The sequence below is a fragment of the Carassius auratus genome, chromosome 8, assembly GCF_003368295.1.
Source record: "Carassius auratus strain Wakin chromosome 8, ASM336829v1, whole genome shotgun sequence".
NCBI lineage: Eukaryota > Metazoa > Chordata > Actinopteri > Cypriniformes > Cyprinidae > Carassius > Carassius auratus.
The window spans coordinates 14746037-14772012 of record NC_039250.1 but is presented as its reverse complement, the minus strand read 5'-3'; the positions used below and the strand labels follow the sequence as shown (position 1 = coordinate 14772012).

The 25976-nt window shown below is 36.6% G+C and overlaps 2 protein-coding genes across 5 annotated transcripts in view; one reads left to right on the top strand and one right to left on the bottom strand.

The window, feature by feature from the left end:
• The window catches only part of slc15a4 (solute carrier family 15 member 4), a 56911-nt gene extending 35312 nt beyond the window's left edge, over window positions 1-21599 (bottom strand). Inside the window, exons 1-6 of one of the 2 annotated variants that reach the window (XM_026269879.1) lie at window positions 21324-21599; window positions 20464-21080; window positions 17502-17794; window positions 16091-16232; window positions 12855-12932; window positions 6453-6633 (exon numbers count right to left, since the gene is read on the bottom strand). In XM_026269879.1, the coding sequence (XP_026125664.1) occupies window positions 6453-6633; window positions 12855-12932; window positions 16091-16232; window positions 17502-17794; window positions 20464-21036 (1267 nt within the window). In that variant the 5' untranslated portion in view covers window positions 21037-21080; window positions 21324-21599. Of the gene's footprint in view, window positions 1-6452; window positions 6634-12854; window positions 12933-16090; window positions 16233-17501; window positions 17795-20463; window positions 21081-21318 lie in introns of both variants that reach the window. The other variant, XM_026269880.1, reaches the window with a different exon arrangement.
• Window positions 21600-25572: 3973 nt separating this feature from the next.
• glt1d1 (glycosyltransferase 1 domain containing 1) overlaps window positions 25573-25976 on the top strand; it is a 36011-nt gene continuing 35607 nt past the window's right edge. For 2 of the 3 annotated variants that reach the window (XR_003292649.1, XM_026269877.1), the window contains exon 1: window positions 25576-25816. Coding sequence is in view for 1 of the 3 variants with exons in the window: in XM_026269877.1 (XP_026125662.1) it covers window positions 25749-25816 (68 nt within the window). In the remaining 2 variants the exon portion in view is untranslated. Of the gene's footprint in view, window positions 25817-25976 lie in introns of all 3 variants that reach the window. The other variant, XM_026269878.1, reaches the window with a different exon arrangement.

Below are 25976 nucleotides of genomic sequence, written 5' to 3'. Positions count from 1 at the left end.
TCTTGGCAACATCAAAGCAATGGTTATTATTAGATAACATCTGTATTGTGGACTGCATACTAGACTTCCTGCGTGTTCTGCCTTTATCATGCAATACTAAGGTCATTTTCTTCTGCATCTTTTTAAAACAGTGGTTCTCTACTAGTTTTGCATCAGAACCCATTTTTTTTTAATTGGACAAGGAGTGGTGACCCAATATTACCTTTAAAATCACATTCTGAAATGTACTAATTAGGTTATTATTAAATTCTGCTTGAATGTCAATGGTTTTATGCTCTCAGTGACATTTTATATTAACTTAACAAATTCTGCACTTTATTCACTCTCATGTCCTTCCAAATCCATTAAGCTTTCATTTATCTTCAAAACAAAAATTAAGATTTTTAATGAACCCTGAGAGATTTCTTGTACCTCCAATAAAAGTCCAAAACTTTAATGCTTCAAGAAGGATAAAAATGTGAGTAAATGATATTAATCAAGTGGACCTCTGAGGAGAATTTATTCATGTGTGTCAGGCAAGCATGTATGAGCATCAACTGAAGTGTTGTCTTTCAATAGCAAATAAAACACATTTTAAAGCACACAATATCTTAAAGCCTTAATGTTTTAACTTTACAGTTGTGCAGTACAATTCACTTTAAAGATTCACATTTTATTCATGGAGATGATATAAAAACGTGCCAAAAATTCAGATGGAAAATTACATGAAATTACATGAATATTTTGAAATATCTTAAAAATGTTTTTAAAATGTTATTTTTTAAACACTGCCTTGAAAAGGACACATCATAAAGAGAGGTTTAAGTTTTATCCTTAACTCTAGAAGCTGCTAAATATATTCTGTTGTAGTTTTGTTGCTCTGAATTTACTCTACATCACTTTCACATTCAGTTCATTCAGCTATTCAGTTCATTCCAACCAGTGCTACAGTTATTTTCGCTGTCAATCATAGCAATGATTTGCGGAACAATTAAGCAGATTCACTTGTGCAGTTTTTTTACACATTCATTTGCTACTTCTGAAACGGTTTACATGGACATTCGATACTCTTAAACAAAAAAAAAACTTTTTAGAAACCTGAGCAAAGGGCTCCTCTTTTAGCGCACCTGACTGAGCTTACACATGCGAAAACTACAAATATAATGAATTATTAACTACATAATCAACCTCTTATTTACACAGTGTATATGCTTTTTTTTCTCTCTCTCATTATAATAGGTTGCTCTGCGAGCGTGTAGAACTCAAATTAAACTTGCGAAAACAAATATTAGTTTAGAGGGAATTCTGACTAACCTACAGACTGGCCATTGCTTTCAGCAGATATGCCTGTGATTGGCTATACTCAACGTTGCAAAAACACATTGTGAAAATGTGTGGTTTTATCATTTGCGACCAAAGTCTACATGCAAAAACACACAGTAGCGTTTAAAAGCGGTTGACTACAAGTGGGTACAGAATTTAATTGGTAGTAAAAAAGACTGTAAAAAGCCCCTCTCCCCACAAAATGTAAAAACTCACCTGATCTACACAAATTACACAAATGACCAATTTTGAATTCAAAACGGCAAATTTCCCCAAAAGGTGACAAATTTGCATCCCTGATGTCAGACATAAATTGAACTAGCAGGTAATGACTGACCATTTTCTTGGACAAAAAATGTGCGGTACCCCTGAAAACAAGATAAATGCGTTATTATGTTTTAGTCTGCTTTCCAAGAAGAATAAGATATACACATGTGCTAAAATGGTACTTGCTTTTAGGAATACTCTAGCTTGTAGATGACCTTAAAACTAAAAGCCACAAAATTCCAGAGCGCTTTAAAACAACAATTGGACCCACTTTATATTAAGTGGCCTTAACTACTATGTACTTTTTATTTTTACTATTTTAATTAATAATTTAGTACAATGTACTTATTGTGTACATACATGTTTTTACATTCTACTTATATTTAAAAAAAAAACTACATGTAATTACATCTGTATTTAATTTCTGTAATTACATTTATAATTACACTGTTGACCCATACTTTACACCTTAACCCACCCTTAAACTTACCCATACCTCCAACCCTCTCCCTAACCTTACCCCTATCCCACCTCAATAGCAGCAAAAGTGTTTTACAATACAATATGAACACAATAAGTGCATTGTACTTATTTTTGTATGTAAGTACATAGTAGTTAAGGCCACCTAATATAAAGTGGGACCCAACAATTACTTTGTAGACTTTTACGTCTTTAAGTTCCTGGTCTGTTATTAGTTTTCTATATCAGACAGTCCTTGAACTGTATGTTGGTATGCTGCCTAGTGCACACAAAATTGGCAAGCACATTCTCAAAATTGCAACCTACAATCTGATTGATTGGCTTTACTCAATTTCCAGAAGTGCTTCAGGGTGCACAGGTTTTTATCAGTAAAACCAGGAAATGTTGTGTTTACAAGATCTCAGACCGTTAGAATGAGTGCTTCTGAGAAAGACCTAGAAGGTAGATTTGGAAAAGTTTGTCATATTAAAATTTTGAACACGTTCACATGCACAACCTCACACTGATTATGTTGTATAGAGCTGACATAAGTTTTAAAATAAAATATGGTTTTACAGATCACCTAGATAATATCTTTCTTTCGATCTGAGACGTGGACTACACTAGTCATTTCAGACATCAGTCATTTTAGTCAACAGGTACCAGTATATTAAAGGTGGAGCAAATCAATTGAAGTAAACACCTGAAAACTGCAATCATGCAGCAAAGCAGCACTCAACGTCAATCTCTCATTATTTTGACTGTTTTGAGTTTCTCAGAACTTTGTGGTGTTTACCACTTAAAGAATCCCTCATGATGACTACAAACCCACATTTATACAGATTGATGGCAGCTGAGACAGATGAGGAATTTTAAAAAGTCTAAACTCTCTCTCTCTCCCTCACTGTGCAGAGTTTGACAGTGGTTTAAAGAGTCAAAGACAGACAGGGTGGGAGAGAAAAATATTCATACTTTCCCCACACTCCAGAGCGCATCTCCCAAAACTCATCTCACTCAAAAAGCGCTTTAGTCTGAAATATGTCAATGTCTGGACGCAGTGTACACTGTCAGGCTGACTAAGCTCGGTTTAATCCACTGGGCAGAGCTGGAATTGGACTGGGGACTGACTTGAGTTCTGGGCGCAGTCAAACTGAACAATGAGAAACTGCTGGCCTGTCAACGGTGTCTTCTTCTACAACCTCTGAACAGGCACTCCACGACTACTCTCTCAATGTGTGACTCGAACTTTTGTGTATGTGTAGACACAATCTTAAAAAGTGTTGTCTTAGTAGCGAGGCATCAACTGTGTACAGAACTTCAGACAGGCATACGAGCAAGCCAAAAACACTTGGAAGGAAAGTGCTGAAGTTTCTGGAGACTGCTGTGCCTAAAAATCTAGTGAGCCGCTTTTTTTCTGTCGGCTCATTTGGGATGATAATGCAGCTTTGAACAGCCAATATTTTCATGGCACTACAAAAAAATGTTTTTATTAATGTGTGGTAGAAATAAATACTTTCTATTAAACATTAGATTGAATTATTTTAATAAGGTAAAAAAAAAAAAAAACCTTGACCAATAAGTTTCCATTATTTTATAAATGTATAAATTATTGAAAGAATATTTTTTATTTAAAAAAATTTAACTCATACTTCAAAATAAACTGGAAAACAATGGTGTAGCACGATTTGTAAATAATTGATTTGAATGTCTTATAACAAATCATTCTTGAAATTTAACATCTTAATCCATTTAAACCAAATAAAATTGCAACAGCAAACAAAAAAAGGTAAAAAAATAAGATGTAGGCCAAACTTATTGTTGAGCCATGAAGATACCTAATTTTGGCCAAAATCCTACGCATTTCTATCGTACATGGCCAAAAAAAAAAGGCAATCAAGTTATATAGATCACTAGGTTTTGAGATACATTCCTCGTTTTGGGGGGCCTCGAAGGAAACAACAAGTGAGTGGATAGTGAAAGTTCCTCTGCAAAAAATATGTTGTGGGAATAATGAAAAGAGCAAAAGCGCTGATTCAGGTTGGTATTTTCCAGAACAGTGGGCTGTATGAATATTAACTGTCAGAACAAGCAGGAATATCGATCCACGTTCTGCAGGGTTCAATAGAGCTGGCTCAAGGTTGGATAGGAGTGACAGAATTCAGAGGGGAGATCATTGGTCTGTGTGAACGTGTCAAGAGCATGTGGGTGTTTGTCGGTGAGTCATTCTACATCGAATCTCTGCCATCTTGGAGTCACTGTACCTTATCTGACGAATGGAAAACTTATAACCTCTCTGAGATTAACTCATTTCTCAGAATAAGGTGAAGAGTACAAAGAAAACACAATTTGACACAATTGTCTGTGTGTATGTATTGATAGCTCACCAAACTCTTAATATTGGCTCAGCATTTTGATGTCACAGTGTTTGTCAGCTCGATCTGTGAGTTGTCTTGAGTGTGTTACACCAGGGACTACATGTTTGGACAATTTATCTTCCACATTGATTCTATTTTGGCTTGACACATGATGATGGATCCATGCACCACTCTGGACTATATTGACTGATGCCTTACTGTCATGTTTTGCCTGTAGCATGTACAACGCTGTGATTAAAAATGCAGTGTTTGGTTCACATCGAACAAACTGTAACTGGGCACAAGTCTAGTAAAATGTTCCACTTTTGATTTGTTTGTCCATTACATGATCTAGTCTGTTCCTGAGGATCGCCCAGGTTCTTCTTAAGGACAATGACTTTTTCCACACCATTGAAATTGAACACCAAAAGAAGTTGCACCAAACTTGTGTCTCCGTTTTACCACCAGACCATCTGAATACAACCACAAACCACAATAAATTCTGATCCCACAAAATAGTACAAATGTGCTTAACTACTGCTACTGTCTGAGCAGTCCACACTACTGTTACTAAGGTTTTTTTTTGATTTTTTTTATAATACTTTTGTTAAGAAGGGATGCATTAAAGTTATTAAAAGTAAATACATTTTTGAATGTTACAGAATATTTATATTCACATTTTAGATTTACATTTTATGCATTTAGCAGACGCTTTTATCTAAAGCAACTTACAGTGCATTCAGGCTAACAGTTTTTACCTAATATGTGCTCCCTGGGAATTGAACCCACAACCTTGCGCTGCTAACACAATGCTCTAACACTTGAGCCACAGGAACACTAAATTAATTTACATTTATTTTACCATTTATTTCCGATAAATGCTGCTCTTTGGAACTTTACATACGTCAAGAATTCTGAAAAAAATACTCCACAGTTTTCACAAAAAATATTAAGCACAACTGTTTTTAACATAAGTAATAAATTGTTCTTGGTCAGCAAATCAGCATAAAAGAATGATGCTAAATATTAGAATGATTGGAAAAATGGCTGCTAAAAATTAAGCTTCGTCATCACAGGAGTAAACTATACTTTAAAATATATTAATAGAGAAAACAGTTACTTCCAATTGTAATAATACTTCAGAATATTTCAGTTTTTACTGTATTTTTAATCAAATAAATGAGGCCTTGGTGAGCATAGTTGACTTCTTTCAAAAAAATAAATCTCACAACCCCAATTTTTTTTTTTTATGTATGTTTATGCTTTGTAAACTAACCTTAGCACCGTCTAAAGGTTTTATACAATTTTTACATTGTATTATTGCCAACAGGTAACATGGTGAAGTTGGTGTACATTATTTTAATTATTACTGTAATCCAATTACAATGTCAAAAATCAGTGTTGCTGTTCATTCCTAAATGAATAAACACAATTAATAATGATAAATAACATCAGTCAACCTTTAGTAACAATTGGAGGAACCTTCTTCAGACACAGTACAATACAAATTCAGAGGGAACAGCTACAGACTGACCTCACAAATTCACTCCCTCATGTGGCGCAGTACGTCTCTCTTACACGTACTGTTTCATTCAAGATTAGCATATTTATGATGTTACAATGTACTGAATCGTGAAGTGTATCATATCACGGAGTAGCTGGCTATACCCAGCACTAGAGTTAAGGATATATGATTGTGTAATTTAGGTCTCAGTGTTTTGTAGCATGTGTGTTACAGTATGTCACATAAAACTGAACACACAGCATATGAACCTTATGAAGTCTGAAATGAAAGCTCACTACCGTGACAGTCACATATATTTTAACACATATATTTAAAATGTGTATGCAAATGTCTGTTATCACACTGAAACACTCCCACATGAGTGTCAGTTTGTGAATATGTATAAAGAAGCTTCCACCCCACAAACCAGCACACAGACAGTTTGTGTGGCAAGAGAGCAAGCTGAAGAACAAAAAGCACAGGTTCACAGACTCAGCCATAAATCTTTGTTGTGTGTGTTGATGATGCACTAAATACATGTCATCTAGTGTGTGTTGTTGACTCACCAGCTGCCACCGCCGAGCACATGACAAAGAACATGCCCACAGCGATTCTCTTTAGAGGTGAGGGCACCAGGCCCTTGCGTTTGAGCATGGGGTCCACCACTTTATCCTTGAGGGGGATCAACATGAGGATCAGCACGGCATCAAACATGGTCAGCCAAGCTGCCGGGAAGCGAAAGGTACTCTAGGAACAACAGGGGAATACAATGAGTCATGTTTACAAAACGAACAGGAACCAGGCTACGTGCAGGTCACTCAAAATACTCAGGTGCTTCATTCTTTTCTATTTGTCCCCCACTGAGAAAGTAAGTATAAGTCTAAATGTGAATTCTGAAAGAGCATAGGAATGAGAGAAAGAGAGAGAGAGAGAGAGAGAGAGAGAGAGAGAGCAGAAAACCGAATCATTACAGCAACCTTAGCGCCCTCATGTGGTAAGTGCTGGTCAATGGGTGTAAAACTTATCCAGTAAGAGAGAGGGACAGGTCTCTTAACAGCCCATAAAATCATTAATCAATTGTTAAGTACTTTAATATCACATGGGGATTGAAGAGCGTGCATCAGAGCACCTGTTTCATAATGAATAGCTGATTGCTCCACTCACATGCCACTGATGAGTGATGGAAACCTGAGCAAACTGGGAAAAAAAAAGTGCATCACCTAGAGCGAAACTATTTGGGAATGATGGATTCTGGAGATTTTTGACAGAGAGAAAAAAAAATTGCATTTGTAAGAAACTAGATTTTTACATTTCTAAAAATAAATAAATAAAAATGTGTAGGGTTTGCCAATGCAACACTTAAAAGTCTATTCGGTAATATAGATGATGTGGACATTTAAGACCATTTTGACAGTGAAAGGAAAAACATCTCCCTTAATAAAGAGCTACATTTTTGTATTTCTGAAGAAAAAGAAAATGAGTAGGGTTTGCATATGCAAAACCTGATGTCACTCAGGTGGTTGACGGGCAGTTTGTTTTTTTTGTGTGTGTGTATCATGTGACCATAAGTGCCCTACGAAGTGGACTTCATAGGGTATTGTACCATTTAAATTCGAAATTCCAGTCTGAAGGGACATCAATAAATCACTTCACAGGAAGTTGAAAGGGAAATTACCCAACTGTCATTGCACATCAACCCAGTATTTACAAAAGTTTGAATCAAATAAAGCCAGTGAAACGAGTTTAATTACTCCCAGGTGTTGTTTGTATGTGTTTTTTTCGGATTTAAAGTGTGTGAAGCGTTACAGTCACAATGCATCATGATTATGGTTAACTAAGAGAAATTACACATCTAATGTAAGTAAATTACGTTCATTTTCATATTAAACATCAGACGATTATCACTCAGTTTAGCACTTAAAAAAAAGACATTTATAGCCCTAAATTAATAATACATTCATATTTATACAAGCACACCTACATGCATTCTACAAGTATATTAAATGAACATAAGTACATTGATGTAAGCCATCATAGCTCAAACTCCTCTAATATACATGACTCAAGGGTTGTTTATGTTTGATAACTTTGCAGGGTGTTCCAAACTGAACACGTTTTGTCAAATGAACTTCAACAGATATCTGACGACAAGTGAACAACAACTATGGACACTGAGAATCAGAACACAGTCTATCTTGTTGCTGTGGTGTTCTGGGTGGATGTCAGGGTGTTTCTATGAAGTTGATAAAGCTTTCTGACCGTTCTTGCTTATGGGCCCAAGTCCAAAAAAGCCCACAGCCACAAGTCTCTTTGATATTCTGGACTCTAGAAATGAGTCACTCTTAACAAATTTATCTTTCTTTCTTGTACATTAACCCTGATTACTAAGAAGCCATAAAATGTGAGGTATAATTCATATCCAGGGTGCATAGACAGCAAGTAGTAGTTGCGACACAAATGTGTGGTCAAATGACAAGTTTTAACTCCGATTATCGGTATTTTAACTTTGGCCACTGTGGAAAATCATCTGTCCTCATATCCTGCATAGACAGGACGTGATAATCTGAATGAGCAGAATTAGTTCGACGCTGCTTTATGCATGCAGCAAAAATTAAAAACAGCCCAATCAATTCAAATCAAGTCTTGATCTGATTGGGTGTAATTAATTCAAACACCCTGTACAATACTTCACCATCTGTACGTTTTAATTGACGTTAATCAAATAATGCCTGTGAAATACAACGCCAGAGGACCAGATGCCAGGGCTCAAAAAGAGAGGTTTATTATGCATCCATGCCTGCAGGTGTTCATAGGCCTATCACACACACATTTGCACCTCCAGCAGAGTATTAGTCGGTTAAGTGGAGAGCGTGCCTCAGTCAGAATGTCTGAATTTAATTCTACAGCTTCAGTCAGTCCCAAATCTACTGATGCTTTTAACACTTTTAATTCTCTAGCTTGCTCCCTCATTACATTTACATTTCTTTGACTAAGCACTGGTAATTTATACATGTCCCTCCAAGCGCTGTCTCCCCTTCATCATCATGCACTTTTAAATACTTTTTTCTCCATTTGAAATTGCCAGCTTGCATCATTCTATCATCATATCATTTTCACCCACATTACCACTCGTGTCTGTGTCTCTCTATGGGTATCTCCTAATTAAGAGCTCACAGTTTGGCCTTGTTAAGACTTTGCACTGAAATCCCTTTAGGCTGTGCGGTCCACCGAGACAAATCTACAGCAGCACATGTTCATTTAGAAGGGGAAGCCCTTGTGTGTGAGAGAACAAGCGACAGATGGGGATTTGCACACTTAAGCATGCACTCCAGAGAAACACCATTAAACCCACGATAGAATGTCAAATGACTTGATTTCTATTGAAACAGGAAGCTGGGGAAGGACCTCTATTTCTGACTCATCAACATGATTGTTGAATAGAATATTTTAGAGCAAAATCAGGGAACACACTTTTTTTTCTGAAACAGTTTGTAATATTTAACTGCTAAAAAAAAAAAACATTGTTTAATGCATGTACATTACCTTACATGGTATTATGTTATTAAGCATAATCACTGTAATATTGTGCATAAAAAATACACTTGTTTATATGTTAAATAAAGGTGTGTAACTGCGTTTATATGGAACCTGCCAGATGACATTCAGGGGGGAAAAAAAACCACATAATTTGTTTACACAATTTGTTCATTTGTTCCCTGTCATGTTTTTGTATGTCTTAAGCAAACATAGTGTCCAATTCACCTGGTCGACAATTAAAATAAACATTAATTTGTTCAATTCAATTCAACTCATTTGTGACCCTGAACCACCAAATTATTTTAAACAGATTTATACATCATCTGAAAGCTGAATAAATACACTTTCCATGAATGTTAGGATATGAAGTTGAAGTTGTCCAAATGAAGTTCTTATCAAAAATATAATAACAATTAAAAAATATATTCAAGGAACATGGTATTATTTAATATTTAAAAATCAAGAATTTTGACCCATACAATGTATTGTTGGCAATTGCTACAAATATACCCCAGTGACTTAAAGGGTTAGTTTACACATTAATCAAAATTATGTCATTAATAACTCCCATGAGACCTTCTTTTATCTTTGGTTCTTTTGCGCTCAACCTAGTGACTTCATTTGTGATGATTGCCCTTGATTCAAGCCTTCGGTTTACCCGCGCTCATAACACTAGCACAGAATCAGTTCAGAATCAATCACCAAAAGAATCAGTTCAGTTCAGACGCCCTGTGTGTCGGTCTGCTTCACGCTGAATCACACATGCATGTATCATCAGCTCCTCGGTTCACGAATTGGACGCGTCTGACAGAAACGGTTCTTGACTCGAGAACAAGTCAATCTTTTGTTCGTTATCTGGCTCGGCTCGGTGTTCATCTTCAGTTCTCTCTTCACAGCAGTTCAGTCAGTGTACTGTTTAAGTAAATGCATTACTCCGGGATATTGGTTTGTTTTAACTCAGAAGGAGTGTCAGCCACATTAAAAAAAGTGAACAGCTTAAGTCATTTGTGGATTAATGATTATTGGAGATGCGAACCATTTCAAACGATTCAGTTCGATTTGGTGAACTGGTTCAAGAAGATCCGGTTTCATCGAATGATTCGTTCGTGAACTGGATATCACTAACTGATTTGTTTTGAACTCTCTCTCATAACAGACTCGGAAGAGAAGACAATGCTGAAAAAAGTCGCATTTTTTGCTATTTTTGGACCAAAATGTATTTTCGATGCTTCAAAATATTCTAACAGACCCTCTGATGTCACATGGACTACTTTGATGATGTTTTTCTTACCTTTCTGGACATGGACAGTAGACCATACACACAGTTTCAATGGAGGGACTGAGAGCTCTCGGACTAAATCTAAAATATCTTAAACTGTGTTCTAAAGATGAAGGGAGGTCTTACGGGTTTGGAACGACATGAGGGTGAGTTATTAATGACATAATTTTGATTACTGGGTGAACTATCCTTTTAAGTCTGGATTTGTGCTCCAAGGTCACAATTTTATTTTAATCAACCACATACTGTAACAACATTCTAAAAGCAATTTTTACCAGCTTAACATACAACAACATAACATATTTACAGTACGGTTGAAAAGTAGGGTCAGCGTTTTTTAGTTTTTTGGATTAATTGGATCAAAAGTATGTGTCATCAAACGGCAGTATGTTACCTATTTCTTATTTATATTAAAGCGGTTTCTATTTATCAAACATTCAAAGAATCCTGAAAAAATATATCATTATGGTTTCCACACAAAATTAAAAAAAGTTGTAAATTGAGCTTTGTAAAAATTTGTAAAATATTTGTAAAAATATTACAACAATTACATATTAAAATACTGCTATTTATAAAACAGTCATTTCAAATTGTAATAGGTTTTCACAATATTAAGAAATATTATATGAGGCAGCAAGTTTTGCACAGGCAAGCAGAACTCATATTTTCTTCAAAACAAGTATTGTTGTATAGACTAGTTAAAGAAAAACAGTGTCCAACAAGTTAGTTTTTTTTTTTTCGTAACAAAAGTGTCTTTCACTTCTTCTCTTCTTCAACCACTACACTTTTCTTCCTTCTAAACCAGACAAAGAGAAATGTTTCATCTTTGATTTAAGTGTTAGGCAAAAAGCTTGAAGATGCTGGACTGTGTTTATTCATTCATTCATTACAGAAAAAGTCGTAGCCTATACATTCTGACTGCCTGACCTGTCAAGACAAGCTAATCCATCTATAAGAACTAATCCCATAAAAAAATAAACAAGCATTCCCATGTCATACTTTTAAATGTTAGCAGAAAATGGCATAACCACAATAAAAGTACTCGGGAAATTTACATTTAAAGAGCATGAGGTGCTTTACAACAGTCTCTTCAATGTGACCCTGCTGTTACACTCTAGAGCGCTGTTATTTAACAGCCAATTACGTCTTTTTCACTTCCCCATTGTAGTTTCACACTTCCTCTGTCCTTACCATGTGACTTTGAATCTAATTCTGGATAGCTCCATTTCAGACAGCCGTGAAATGGCACGTACACACACAAATGCACATGTTGTTCAACCAGTTACATTTGTGTCTATGCATTTTCATGGTCATAGAGCTACATGTGACTGCATTGTCTCTGCTGATCAGACAGACCCAGAGTCGTGATTTTGGATTAGTCACTGTGAAACCATTTTGAGTGGATTTAATTCAAAGCGAAGGTTCTGACACACTTACCTAGTAGAGCGTATACATAAACACCCACACACACGTACACACACACACACACATGCACAAAAACAAATAAACAGCAAGTTCAGATGAGAATGCAGGTGCTGGGTGCTAATCTGTGATTAGAGAGGGTCATGGTTTTCAAGTTAATACCTTGGTTTTCAAAGGATTTCTCTAGCTCATGCGTGCCAGAGTCTCCAAAGAGTATCCTAAACATCCTCTACTCTACAGCCAGACAAACACCACAAGCACCTGGCATCACCACAGGCATCCTGTTTGCTCTCAAATTAAACCTGAGAATACAAGTCATTTAAACATACCGTATTTTACACTGCTGTGTTCACTTATAATGTTACTCGAGGTTTCTTGCACTAAAATAATCAAAATTAAAGTCTCTTGTCAACCCTAACAATTAATCAGACAGTTTTTTGTTGAGAAAAATTATCAATGAAAATGCCGTTGACAAAGTCATATTTAATTTATATGCAGCACATGCATCATTAATGAAAACATCTGCGGCATTGAAACTGTTGCTTCTTAATAGCATGGCCCAATAAGAAACATGGGATAACTGATGAGGAATTTGACCAGGGCAAAGGCAAAAAAAGAGGCCAACCACTTAAATAATTGAATTCTTCATTAACAAAGCAATTATAATTTTCTTTCCAGCCAATTTGGAAATGATCTGACATTATTGGCACTGAAATAGCGGTTCTCTTACCAGGTTGGAGTCTGTGGAGTTGGAAACGTCTCCAGGAATTCTCAGATGGAGACTCTGGAGATAATATGTGGTCTGCATCTGTAAGTGAAGACAACAGCACACATGAACATGTAGGCTGCACTGGTTCTTACCAGCCTACTATGATCCAATTACCACCTGTAGAGACACTTTACAGAATATTGAAATAGGGCCGAGGAAGAAAATAGCAAGTGACAATATTTCAGCCAGTATAAGCAGTTTGGCTCTTCATGAAGACATTAAGCAATATCTATTCATACAGAAAGTCATTAGGAATTTTTCAGAAAAGTTCTTTACTCGAACTTTAATTTAAGTCCACGAGGACTAACAATGTCAGATAACCTTTCTAACAGTTGGCAAGCGTCTCTGCAGACAAAACATATGGGATGACAGGGCCTCAAAAAGCTGACCTTCTGTGGTAATTGGAGAACAAGAATCTTGTTTTCACGTGAGATAGACTACAAAACAATTATTCTTATCCCAACAGTTCCACAGCAATTTAAAATGACCACAAACGCTGCATTCACTGAAGGAAATTACTCAATGCACCTTTAAAGTGAAGACTTCTACAGCATAAATATACGTTTTTGTTGTTGTTACCATGCGGTCAAGATCTGGAAAATAATTAAGGTGAAGGAACAGACATCCTGATAAAATTGGGACAGTGTCGCTTTTATGAGCCATGTCCTGCAACACAGCATTACAGTCATATTACGCATATACGTAATTGTCAAGCGGCAACCTCTCACTCTCTATCGTGAAGCCCAAATGGAAGTGACTTAAACTGTAATTCATTGACTGTCCGGTAGAGGCTGGCTGCAAAAGGGAGTCAATTCCAACTTTACAGAATAAAAAAATAAAATAAAATTTACAGCCTGGTTTTGGTCTAAATAGCTAATTTTGCTCTCCATGACCACTGTGAGGGGGGTGAATTTTTTTTATAACTCATCCATTTAAATTAAGCCTTAATGTTCTGCATAATTAAGGGCAAAGCCACTTGAGTGACAGGTGGATTGCCGCTGAAGATACAGCTGTCGAGCTAGGTGTGCGTGGTTTCAGCAACCAGTTCCCGCCCTTTTGCCCATTTTCGATTATTCGAATGACATGAGGTGACGCACTGTTAAGATGGCGACGGCCAGCTCCGCCTACTTTTGGATTCAAAAATGCTCTTCGCAAACCTATGGGTGACGTCACACACAATGTCCATGTTTTTATACAGTCTATGGCAATTGCGCAAATGCTGGAACAAGGAAATGGCTTACTTTCAGCAAATATCAGCTCATAAAAACAAACTGTACTCAACTTTGGAAATCTGACAAACCATTTTCATTGCCAGTCATCTTTAAAGGGGGGGTGAAATGCTCGTTTTCACTCAATATCCTGTTAATCTTGAGTACCTATAGAGTAGTACTGCATCCTTCATAACTCCAAAAAGTCTTTATTTTTATTATATTTTTATTTTATTATTATTATATTATATTTATAAGAGAAAGATAGTCTGTACCAATTTTTCCCGGAAAAACACGAGCGCCTAGAGGCGTGACGTGTGGGCGGAGCTAAAGAATCACGAGCGCCAGTAGGCTTTTGAGTTGAGAGCATGTGGAAGCTGTGACACAGATCCAGAGGCTGAAATTTAACAAGAGCAGCATCAGCAAAGGCGGTATGCTATGTGGTATGTACTGAAACTGTATATATTTGCTTAGCAGTTTTGGAAAATGACTAAGTTCCACTTTATGTCGTCTTTTTTTTTTTTTTTTTTAAGCTGTACATGTGGAAAGTGCAGTTTGATGACAACATCGCATGTTGTTTACTTGATGTGCTTACGCGCCGATAGCTAAGTTAATAACACAGAGATATTTGAAGCAGTTTTACTCACCGCATGTGGTTCCAACACACGATCGTGACCCTTTTTCGTTGGGATTGCATTATCCTTAAGAAATAAACGATGTGCAATCCAAAATGCAGGGAACAAACAAAAACACTTGCACAACTTCGTTGATGCTCTGTAAAAATAAACTCCATCCACTGGTCCCTTAATGCTGTTTCTCTTTTGGTAATCTGTGCAGGGTTGTATTGCCCTGGCAACCAAAAACACACTTCTTTTGTGACTTTTCGCGACGCTCTCGCTCTGATCAGGCTGTGCTCAGCCTCTCAGTGCTCTGCTCTACGGGAGCGCGTGCTCTTCCGGCAGAAGAGCGCGCACTTAGGACCCATATAAGGAAATTCCGCTCCATCTAACGTCACACAGAGCCATACTCGAAAAAAAACTTTCCGAAACTTGTGACAAACCGGAAAAGGTTTTTTTGGAACAAAAATACTCTTTCAAACTTACAACTTAATTTTTGAAACTTTGTCCATGTTTAGCATGGGAATCCAACTCTTTAACAGTGTAAAAAACTCAGTATGCATGAAATAGCATTTCACCCCCCCTTTAAACATCAGCCGGAGATTCTTGCTAACGTTTCAATACACGAGGATAGGTATGATTCCTGTAATATTCCAAATATCAGATCCATTAGATACACTTCAACACAAATGGTTTCTTCATTCTTTTAATAAACTGTTATGAATTCAAACATTTATTTAAACACTTTAATGTCCATTCGATCAGACAAGCATTATCCGATAATCTAAGTGTGTTCTGTGGGGGAAGTAAGAAATGAAAAATGGCTGAAAATTTCACTTAGGTGGTTTAAAATGCAGAAATGAGAGAGACAGACCTTGAAAATATTTAAACATTGAAATTTAGAGTGGGTTGACACACAACCTCTGTTTTTCTGTGGTAAGGTGACATAAATTCAGCGGTTACGGGCCCCACGCCGGCTGTTGAAGGAACGCTGCTTTAGTAGTAGAGATGCCCCAGCAAGGCACATATAAAGTCCCTCAAGGAAGCACCTGTCTGCTCAAGGGCTTTAAACCCACCCATTCCATAAAGGCTCCAAATTTGACAAACCTTAATATGTCAGAGACAAAATCTCTGCTTATAAACATCCATCACTTGTATTTGACATGCCAACGACACCGTTCATCACCACCATGGCTCTCCTTCTGCATAAGACACCTAATAAAATACCTATGCAATTTCCCATTCATCCTCTGTCACAACTACAGTAAATTAAGGTATAAATACATTGTTGGTACATTTTCCTATTTTTGAGGACCAATAACTGGCATAACAGATCTGACAGACATAGTACACCCACCCATAAAAACCTTACCTGGAAATAGACAGTCCAGTACGGAATGAGGGCCAGGAAAACAGGAAGTATTTTAACCAGCGCTTTCACTTCCTCCACCTTCTCCTCTGAAAATCGCCCACCGTACGTCACCTTAGCGCCATCCAGTAGAGATGGCTTTGGCCTTGTGGGGGAAACAAGGATTTTAACAAGCATTCATTTTAAAAAAATATAATATTAATTAAAAAAAAAACACTAAATTATAAAGAAAGCAAAAAAGATAACTAAAGAAAGAATCACGGTTTTGGCCAACTTAAAAAATAATAACATCACTTTTTTTTTTTCATGAAGTGCCTGTTCTTTGATTTTAGACAGAGGGCTCGGCACTTGACAGTAACTTATGCCACAGAGACACGATGAACATACGAGACAGACAAGAGAGGTGGATCAAAGAAGAAGATGAGGGATAACATTACAGACTAATAGACTCATCTGAACCTGGAGTTTAGGTTCCCACGAAAGAACTGCATACATTTACAATCTAACAAACCAAAACCATTTTACACAGTAGAAACTGTATAAAGACTAATAGCCACATTTATTTTGAAGTTTAAGAATAAATCTTTATAAACATGACATTATTTATACTTTCTGAATATGCAATAACTGCCAAACTAATGTGCATCCTTTTTACTCTTCTCTTTGCTGCACTTGTACAAAAACGCATCTTTTCATTAATAGGAAGTGAAAAAGAAAAGCAATACCCAAAATGGGCCTCACTTATCAACCCAACATAGAATTGAGCGCAGATCCGAGCACACAAACCTACGACAGGGTTTACTTGTGATTCCTGAAATCGTATCGTACAAATGATAGTACATTGATAAATGTGAAGGCTGAAAACAATCAGAATTGAATATCAAGCCTCTAAAATTTCAAAATAGAAGCCTTGCCCCTAGACTTTACAACACGGAGAAAATATAACCCAACCAAAAAGAGGAAGTAATCTCGTGAAAGAGAAACTGATCTTACTGCAAAAACCCATCAACCTTTTAATTGCAAACAACTACATAACTGTTGTGTGTGTGTGTGTATCAGTTAATATAATGAAACATTTATAAACATTATAAACACTATATAGCCTATTTAGTTCCCCTCACAATATGAACAAAATGCCATTATTATACAGTTGTCCAACTACTTTACTATAGAACTTAGTTCAGGCTTCAAGTTCAGGCTACTTGTGTACACAAGCTGAGACCTGACGTAAGACTTTAACATATCCACCACTCACATCCATATTAATAAATAATGCCAAGTGTCACATAAAAACGACCGTAGACCCAATTTTCAGTCTTACGTTGTTGTTGTTGTTTTTTTTTTAAAGAGAAGGCAAGGGCAAGATTAGTTTCATGTGGACTTCTTTATTCAGTAAAGTAAATGTGGCCCTCACCTGAGCAGACTTGGTTCTTTTGGCCCGCGTCCACAGAGGGCCGAGGCCAGGATCCGGAACATGTCGCTGAAGGCACTGCCATCTGCAGGTTTGGTTATAAATACCGTTTTGCCCAGAACAAAGACGATGAGGGACACCCCGAGGCAGACGGCAGGGATGATGTAACCAGTAAAGAAGCTCATGTTCTGCTGAATATAAGCTACTCCACCCAGCGAGAAAATCGCTCCAAGATTAATGCACCAGTAGAACCAGTTAAAGAACCGCCGCGTTGCCTCCGGACCTCGATCCTTCACCTGGAAGGACAGAAATCACAAATACATGTGTGAACTTCATGATTACAGATTCATTTTTATTTACTTGTTTTATTAGTTTTAAGTGCACAGGAACAACTAACTGAAAATCCTCCTTATTTGAATAACTAAATCACTTTTAAATTCATAATAACCAGTCCTATAACTGGTTCAGTAACAAACACAGGCAATAATAACATGAACACAATATCCAGATAGAAAAACGTTGACGTTACAAAGTACTGTCAATAAGCACATCAACACTCAATACCAACATTCTTCATTTAATTCAAGAAATGACTTGCAATTTACTAAATGCATTAACAAACTTGTGTGAAGTGCATGCACATGCTTTTCTAAAGCGATGTCTGCTCGCAAAAAGCTAAAAACATGCAGCTGTAGTCATACAATGAGAGATATAGATCCACCAATTTTGGGGAAAGTGTCAATATGCTGTAACTTGTAAGCCAGTTTTCAGTTCATTGCACCACTTCCTCAGTGTTTAAATGGGATCTATGCCCCACAATGCAACCCAGATGGCACATTCTGCAGTACATTTCTTTATTGAATATAAAAAACACGTGATGATCATATGACAACAAGGCAGCAAGTCAACAGACATAAACACTAGCCTAATCCAAGTCTTCCACACTGCAAAAATAAGCCTGGAGTTTTTATTTTCTTCAAACTTTTCAAATAATCCAGCAGACCAGGTAACAAAATAAAAAAATCTGTCAAGCAGATAGATAAACCAACAAAGACAGATGGCAGTTTTACTTCCCAAGTAGTTAGTATCATTTTGCGTGTTATGTGTATTTCAGCCAGAGAATCATGCAGAAGAGTCTTGCTCATCATCATATGGGGTTTCTAATTAGTCATTTAGCAAATTATTTCCTTACAGTTTGTCCAAAACAGGGATATTCCCCACTGTACAGGGCTACTGTAAAGTTTCATGTCACTGAGAGGTCATGTAATCAGATTAAATTGGTAATATATATATATTTTTTTTTTTTGTATAAATGTTTTTGGACATTGTAAGAAATGTTTGGTGGTGCTACTTGAGAATCAATCTACATTACATCATTGAATTTCTTCAGCATTTAATTCTCCCCAGCAACACAACACATTCAATTTTCAGAAGGCAATGTAGTTCTTCTAACCGAATCTAAAAAAACAGACCTTCGCAGTGACCAAATTCTAAGAATTTAGATCTTGTGACTCAAGTCATTTTGAAGGCCACATGGCTAATTCAGACTCAAAGTACCTCAGAAATGTGTGTTATATGCGTCTTGTCATTTAATAAGTGAAGTGAAAGTGCCCCGAGGTGTGTCCGAATTTAAGGAAGCATCACAAAACTGCTGTTGCCAAGGGAACCACAATAGCACTTTCTGAAATGCAGAAACCCATACTTAAGCAATAAAGCACTGATTTATAAGATCGAGTGTTTTAAATTCTAAATTTTTCTATTATTGAATTTGTTAATTTAAAGCTCCTTTTAAGACATGACGATGTTAGGTAAAATGAGTCACTCTTGCTTCATTCCAAACCTGTATGACGATCTTCTGTGTAACACAAAAGGTTAATTTTATATTGAAAGTGAATGAGGAATAAGAGTGTGAAGTGAATGTGAAACGGATTATAAAAGTGGTCCATATGACTTGTGAGCTATATTCGGTTTATGTACCTACCCTGTGTCTCTCGTTGGTTCATTCATGAGAGAAAGGGCCATGTCTGATTTGTGCCATTTTTTATTTTGCATCTTTTCACAATTAATTTACAAATATAATGTTTACTAATCGAATAGATCCACTCTCCATTTCAATTCATTGACAATATGTCCCAACAGTTTATAGCCCCCACTTGAAAGGAAGATTAAATGTTGTTGCACAAAGATATAACATGCATCCATAACGACTCTCTTGGAATATGGTGCGTTTACTTTTATGATACTTTGCATCCTTTTTGAAGTATAAAATGACCAGCCCCTAAAGCAAATGGACAAAGCAAACAGCACTTTACTCAAAACGTCTTCTTTTGTGTTCCTAAACCAAAAACTGAGAAAACCAATACCAAATCCCAAAAAATAAAATAAAAACAAAAGCAATAACTCGTATCTACAGACAGCACCAGCCAGGGTTTACCTAAAGCTCCCAAAAGAACAAACACCAGCAAGCTCGTTAAAGGTCTTATTACCATTTAGAGTTTCATAAAAGCCAGACATAGTAGAAAATATTGCTCGGAGAATCAATTCGAGGTTGTGCCCTCTGAGATTGGAACCTACTCAAAAGTTTAGACAACTCTTCAGGTGTAGTGAATTATGTTACCTCAGGGGTTTCAGTCTTTTAGATGCCACATACCCCCCCAAATATGCAAAATTAAAATTAAAATCTGCTAATTATTTAAATGTATAAAGACCCTGAGGAAACAAAATTATAAAAAAAGCATAAAAAAGCATTTAAAGTGACATTATCTACTGTTAGATGTATTATTTAAAAAAAATTAATCATTTATTTTATTCAAATTAAATATAAACAGTTACTTAATTTTATTTTTACATTTATTTTCTTTAACTTATTTATTTTTTAAATGTTTTTATCCACACCTCTCAACAGACCCAGAATATTCCCTTCCTAGCGCCTCCCCAGACCCCATTTTGAAACCCCATGCATTACCTGATCTGCTCCGAATGGAGTGATGTTTGATTTCACAGTGCCCACGCCAATGGCCACCAGCACCAGACCACTGTAGATCGCAGGCCTACAGTAGGACGGCCGATTCATGCAGGTCACATTGGCAGGCACAGTCCCATTTTCAGGAAAACACTCTGCTGGCTGCACTGGGAACGCCATCTCTTCTCCACACAGAGAGGTCCTGGTGTCATCGTAGGCCACGAAGGGGAAAAGCAGCATCCCGAACAGGTATAGAACTAAACTCAAGGCTATGGTTATGAACTTGCCAAGGAACGCATCTGCCAGCCAGCCACCAAAAGGCGATATCAAATAAGTGACACCCATGAAGATCAAGGGGGCCTGGCTGGCCGAAGTCCCTTCCCAAAAGAAGGGGTTGCTGTTGAGGAAGAGCACCAGGTTCGAGGTGATGCCATAGAAGGCCATCCGCTCTAAAGACTCTGCCAGCAGGATGGCAGCACAGGCCAGTCTCCTGCCATTAAACACCGACTCCGATCTGGTTGAGGCCACAGAGTTGTCCAAAAGAGGAGTGTTCTCGTTTACACCCCTGCCAGCCATATCCTGATATGCTGTTTCTCAAGACCAAAATCCAATATCCAAACCTAGAACAAAAAACAACTGTCATTATTTAAAAGCACGTGATACCACAAAACTATACATTTCGCAATAATGGAAATTCAGGAAATAAATCACGACAGAGTCCAAATAAAATTCTGACACACGTACTTCTTAACCTTACTGACTTATTTGTATATTTCAACCGACAATAAAACAACATACCGTTAGCAAATTCTACATTTTACTCAGTAAACATGCTAACAACAAACATAAGTAACATACCGTACTTTAACACTTAGAACTGCTCCACATTTAGTTGTGCTCAGCCCGCGACGTGTTTACCAATGTCTCGGGATACATGTTATCATAAATATGTGGTTAAAAAATCCTAAAAGTCTGACGGTGTGAAGTTCAACGTTAGCTGTCGGCTCTGAAGGTAAACAGCAAGTCACAATACTACCGCGTGACACCCGGTTCAGTCAAAAGCGTCAAGAGACGCGGCCACAGCGCATTCAGCAGATCTCTGCGTCATCTGGAGGCGCTTATCGTGTGCCAGTGACGAGTATCAGGTTTATCCTTTTACATACAAAGCCTAGCGATAAGCGTCAATCAACTGGCAAGAAAGCCAAAGGCAACTACTGATTGGATGAAGGAGAAATAAAGGGTTTATTCTATTGGTTATAGTCTTGCAGCCAATCATGTCTGCACATAAACTTCCTGTGGGTGTTCCCTTTCCTGTCATGTAGGCTACATTTCAAATCTCTGTCTTGTATTAATAATACATGTATTTATTTATTAAACTTTTTGTTTTCAATGTCTTGTTTATAGAAAGATTCACACCCTTTTTGTTATCAGTGGCCATTTTTTAAAACCTTTTTTTTAATAGATTGTGCATACACCACTTAGAAACCTATGTTGTAGATAGATAGATAGATAGATTGATTGATTGATAGATTGATAGACAGATAGATGAACGCAAATTTCCAGTTAGTAACAATGACACAATAACACACAATAACAACTTTGCAAGCATACTCAAATCTCTCATGTAACTGTACTTGAATAAACTAAAAAAAAAAATTGTGCTGTTTCCACAAATTTTTTACGTAGAACAATGTTTGACATTTCCTGTTGCCTGAGATTGCAATAAATAATGTTAGAGGTAATTGGATGGAACTTTTCCCAGTAAATTAACAGCAAATTGTTGGCTGAACTACAGTACTTTAAATTAGATTCATAATGACTTTATGTATTAACCATTTATAATAAATGTTTTGTTTCTATTCACATACTTTTGTAATTTGTGGATTTTTGTTAAAACCTTTTTAAAATATGTGTGCATACACTTAGAAAAAAAACATGTATTTTTTCACATTTCTGAATGTTCTGAATCTCTTAGAAATTTTTTTATATTCTATATACATATTTGTATATATTCTAACATCAATGCTTGTCATCAACATTAATTATTCTAATGAATAATTAACCTGAACCTTTGAACTCTTAAATGAATTCTGATCAAAAGTAAAAAAAATAATAATAAAATAAATAAATAAATAAAAAAGTGTTTGAGTGTCAGTTCTGTAGACTGACAGATCACACGGATCTGCTAGAGCTGCTCGGCTTCATACAGCTGACAGAATTTTAAGGATCAAGAGGTGAATAAAACTTTCACAACTTTAGCCTTCTTTCCTCATTCAGACCCATTAAAATGTATGAAATTCATGAACTCAATTTCAAACGGTCTGCACTATAAGGAAGTGCCAGTGGCAATTTGCTGTGGCATGATAACACTATGAAAGTCAGCACGTCCCTCATTCACAGCTACTCTCTCTCATGAGACTGACTACAAGACTTGGGTTATGTGTTTGTTGTTACTTACTGAGCAAACTGCAATGTATATCAGTGACAATGAATATATACAGTGCCTTGCAAAAGTATTCATGCAAAAGCATTCATTTTTTTTCACCGTTCATGTTAAACTGATTTAAATTACTTTTTTCCTAGATAGATCTACACGCCATACACCTTAATGGTAAAGCAAAAAGCAGGTTTTAACATCTTTGCAAATTTCACAATGATTCCATTGCATAAGTATCCATTCCCTTATCTGGGACAGTTGAAACTTAGCTCAGGAGCATTCTTATTTCTTGTACGTATGTGTTTCTTCACTTCAAGTGAAATTAACCTGTGGCAAATTCAATTGAATGGGTAAGATTTTGAAAGGCATGCATGTCTTAATAGGTTCAACAGCTGATAATGCATATCAAAGAAAAAAACAAGCCCTGATGTCAAAGGAACTGCCTGTAGAGCTCAAAAGTAAGTCTGCGTCAAGCCACACATCTGGGGAAGAGTTCAGATAAAAATTCTGCTTCATTGAAGGGTCACAGAAGCATGTCTCTGTTACCCTTGATGGAAGAAGTTTGAAACAACCAGGGGCCTCATTTATCAACAAATGTGTAGAAAAGGTTCTATATTTTGTCCTTATATTTACACACATTCCTACATATAAGTAGATCACACACCTTGCGTGAAACTGTGCTTACGCACTCATTACGCACATCTGTATGTATGCACTGTTGATAAAAGAGGGCCCAGGATTCTTCCTAGAGCTGGCCTCCTGGCCAAACTGAGTAATTGATGGAGAAGGGCTATGGTTAGTGTGGTGATCAAGAACCTGACGGTCACTCTAGTTGAACTCCATGATCAGGAGAAAGGAGGAATCTAAGGACAAACATCACTGCAATACTCTACTAATCTTGGCTTTATGACCATCCAACCTGACAGAGATTGAGAAGTGAAGAGGTGCCAAATGCTGATGAGCAAAGCTTGTTAAATCATACAAAAAAGTCTTGAGACTGTAAAGGTGCTTCAGCTAAATATTTAGTTAAGGGTATGAATACTTATACGATACTTATTTCAGTTTTATAAATATATATAATTTTACAAAAACAAGTGTGTTTTGCTTTGTCAATATAGTGTATGGTGTGTAAATTGATGTGGGAAAAAAAGTAATTTCAAGCAGTTTAACATAAGGCAGCAACATAAAAATATACATGAAGGTGGGGTATGAATACTTTCGCAAGGCACTGTATGTATAGCAAATTTGCTGATTACAAATTACAAATTACATGAAGAAAATTGTAGTGAGTAATGTAATGCACTAGATTACTCATTTAAGTTAATGTGTGACTTCTTGAAAAAAAAAAAATATTAGAAAATAAAAATCAATCAAGATAAAATTACTGAATGCTAAAAATAGAAAGGATGATTCCAAGGACCTGACGAGGGAGAGGGAGCCCGGGACGCATATTTTGTATTTTATTTTATTTTTTATCGAGGCAGAACGAGTCAATGATGTTCAGGGGTCCTGATGTTCGGGATAGCGGTGCCTATGCCATGGCATATATTTATTGATGTGACATTTATATGGCCATTCTATATTAAGAAGAAGTAGATGGTATGGTACACATAGTATGATATTTTCCAAAGAAAAAAATCTATAAATTTACTGCCATTTTGTGAAAATCCTAATCCAAAAAGTAAATGTTATCTGATTACAAGGATTTTAAACCGTAATATAATCCAGTTATTTACTTAATATAAATGTTTTTTTTATTGCATTTTTATCAAATAAATGCAGCCTTGAACTTAAAAAAAAAGCTAGATTAAAAAAAATTCTACATTTTTACTGTTAGTATTACTTTAGCGAAAGGAAGTTTAAAGAGATTGTATTAAATATTGATATTGTGGTAATTTGACAAACAGCATTTTAAAGGTGCTTTAGGGAACTTTTGTAACAAAATTTTTTTTTACATATTTATTAAACCTGTCATTATGTCCTGACAGTAGAATATGAGACAGATCATCTGTGAAAAAAATCAAGCTCCTCTGGCTCCTCCCAGTGGTCCTATTGCCATTTGCAGAAAGTCATGCGCTCCCGGTAAAAAACAACCAATCTGAGCTGCGGTCCGTAACTTTGTTTGTGTTCACAATGTAGAAAAATGAACATAATAAGCGAGTACACAATGAATCCATTTTCCAAACCGTGTTTTTAGCTTGTCCTGAATCACTAGGGTACACCTATAATAAGTGTTTATATTCGGACTATTTTAGATTGCTTCGGGGATACCGCGGCGGAGTAACCCAGTACCTTTGTGATTCTTCATAGACATAAACAGAGAGAAGTAGTTCCGGCTTCACTGTTCTTCCGCAAGACGTAAGCAGTTCTGTTTATTAACTGCTAGAGCGTCAAAAGTTCCCTACTGCAGCTTTAATACATATTACCATTTCAAGTTCTTTATTTATATATTTATTTATATTCTATCTATGTACATGGATGTAGGCTATAATTACTATCTAACATTTACATGGCTTTCTACACATTCACACAGAACCTGTGCACTCTAAATTATTATTGATATTACGCACTAATATATTTAGATATGATTGGGTGTCACATTTGATCTTTTTAGTTTCGCACACTATAGTTCCGTGTTTCCGGAGGGTCTTCATTTGAAACGGACTAGTGCTAAAATAAACTCCACGCGTGTATGTGTAAGCGTGTGCGCGTGCCCGTGCTTGCGTCCGGGAGGCTGGTCTCTGACGCGACAACATGACATGAACAGTCAGGTCAGGAGAGTATTGTCCGTCTCTTGGCAGGCGAGCTCTCAATTTGTATTAGCGTCAGCATTTTATCGTCGCACGCTGAAATGCGCGTGCTCTTCTTAGCCCCAAACAGTCCCAAAACAGGGAACTGTACCACAGCCGAAAGAATAAGGTAACATTGCTGTTTGATTAGCGAAACCAGGAAGTAACAGTCCTCTATTGATTCTCAAGTCAACAAAAGAGCTTATCATTTAACCCTGTAAGGCGATCAGTTTTTCAACTAAAGCGATTTAGCATCTTCAGTCAAAGTACTAAACTATATGTCACCAACT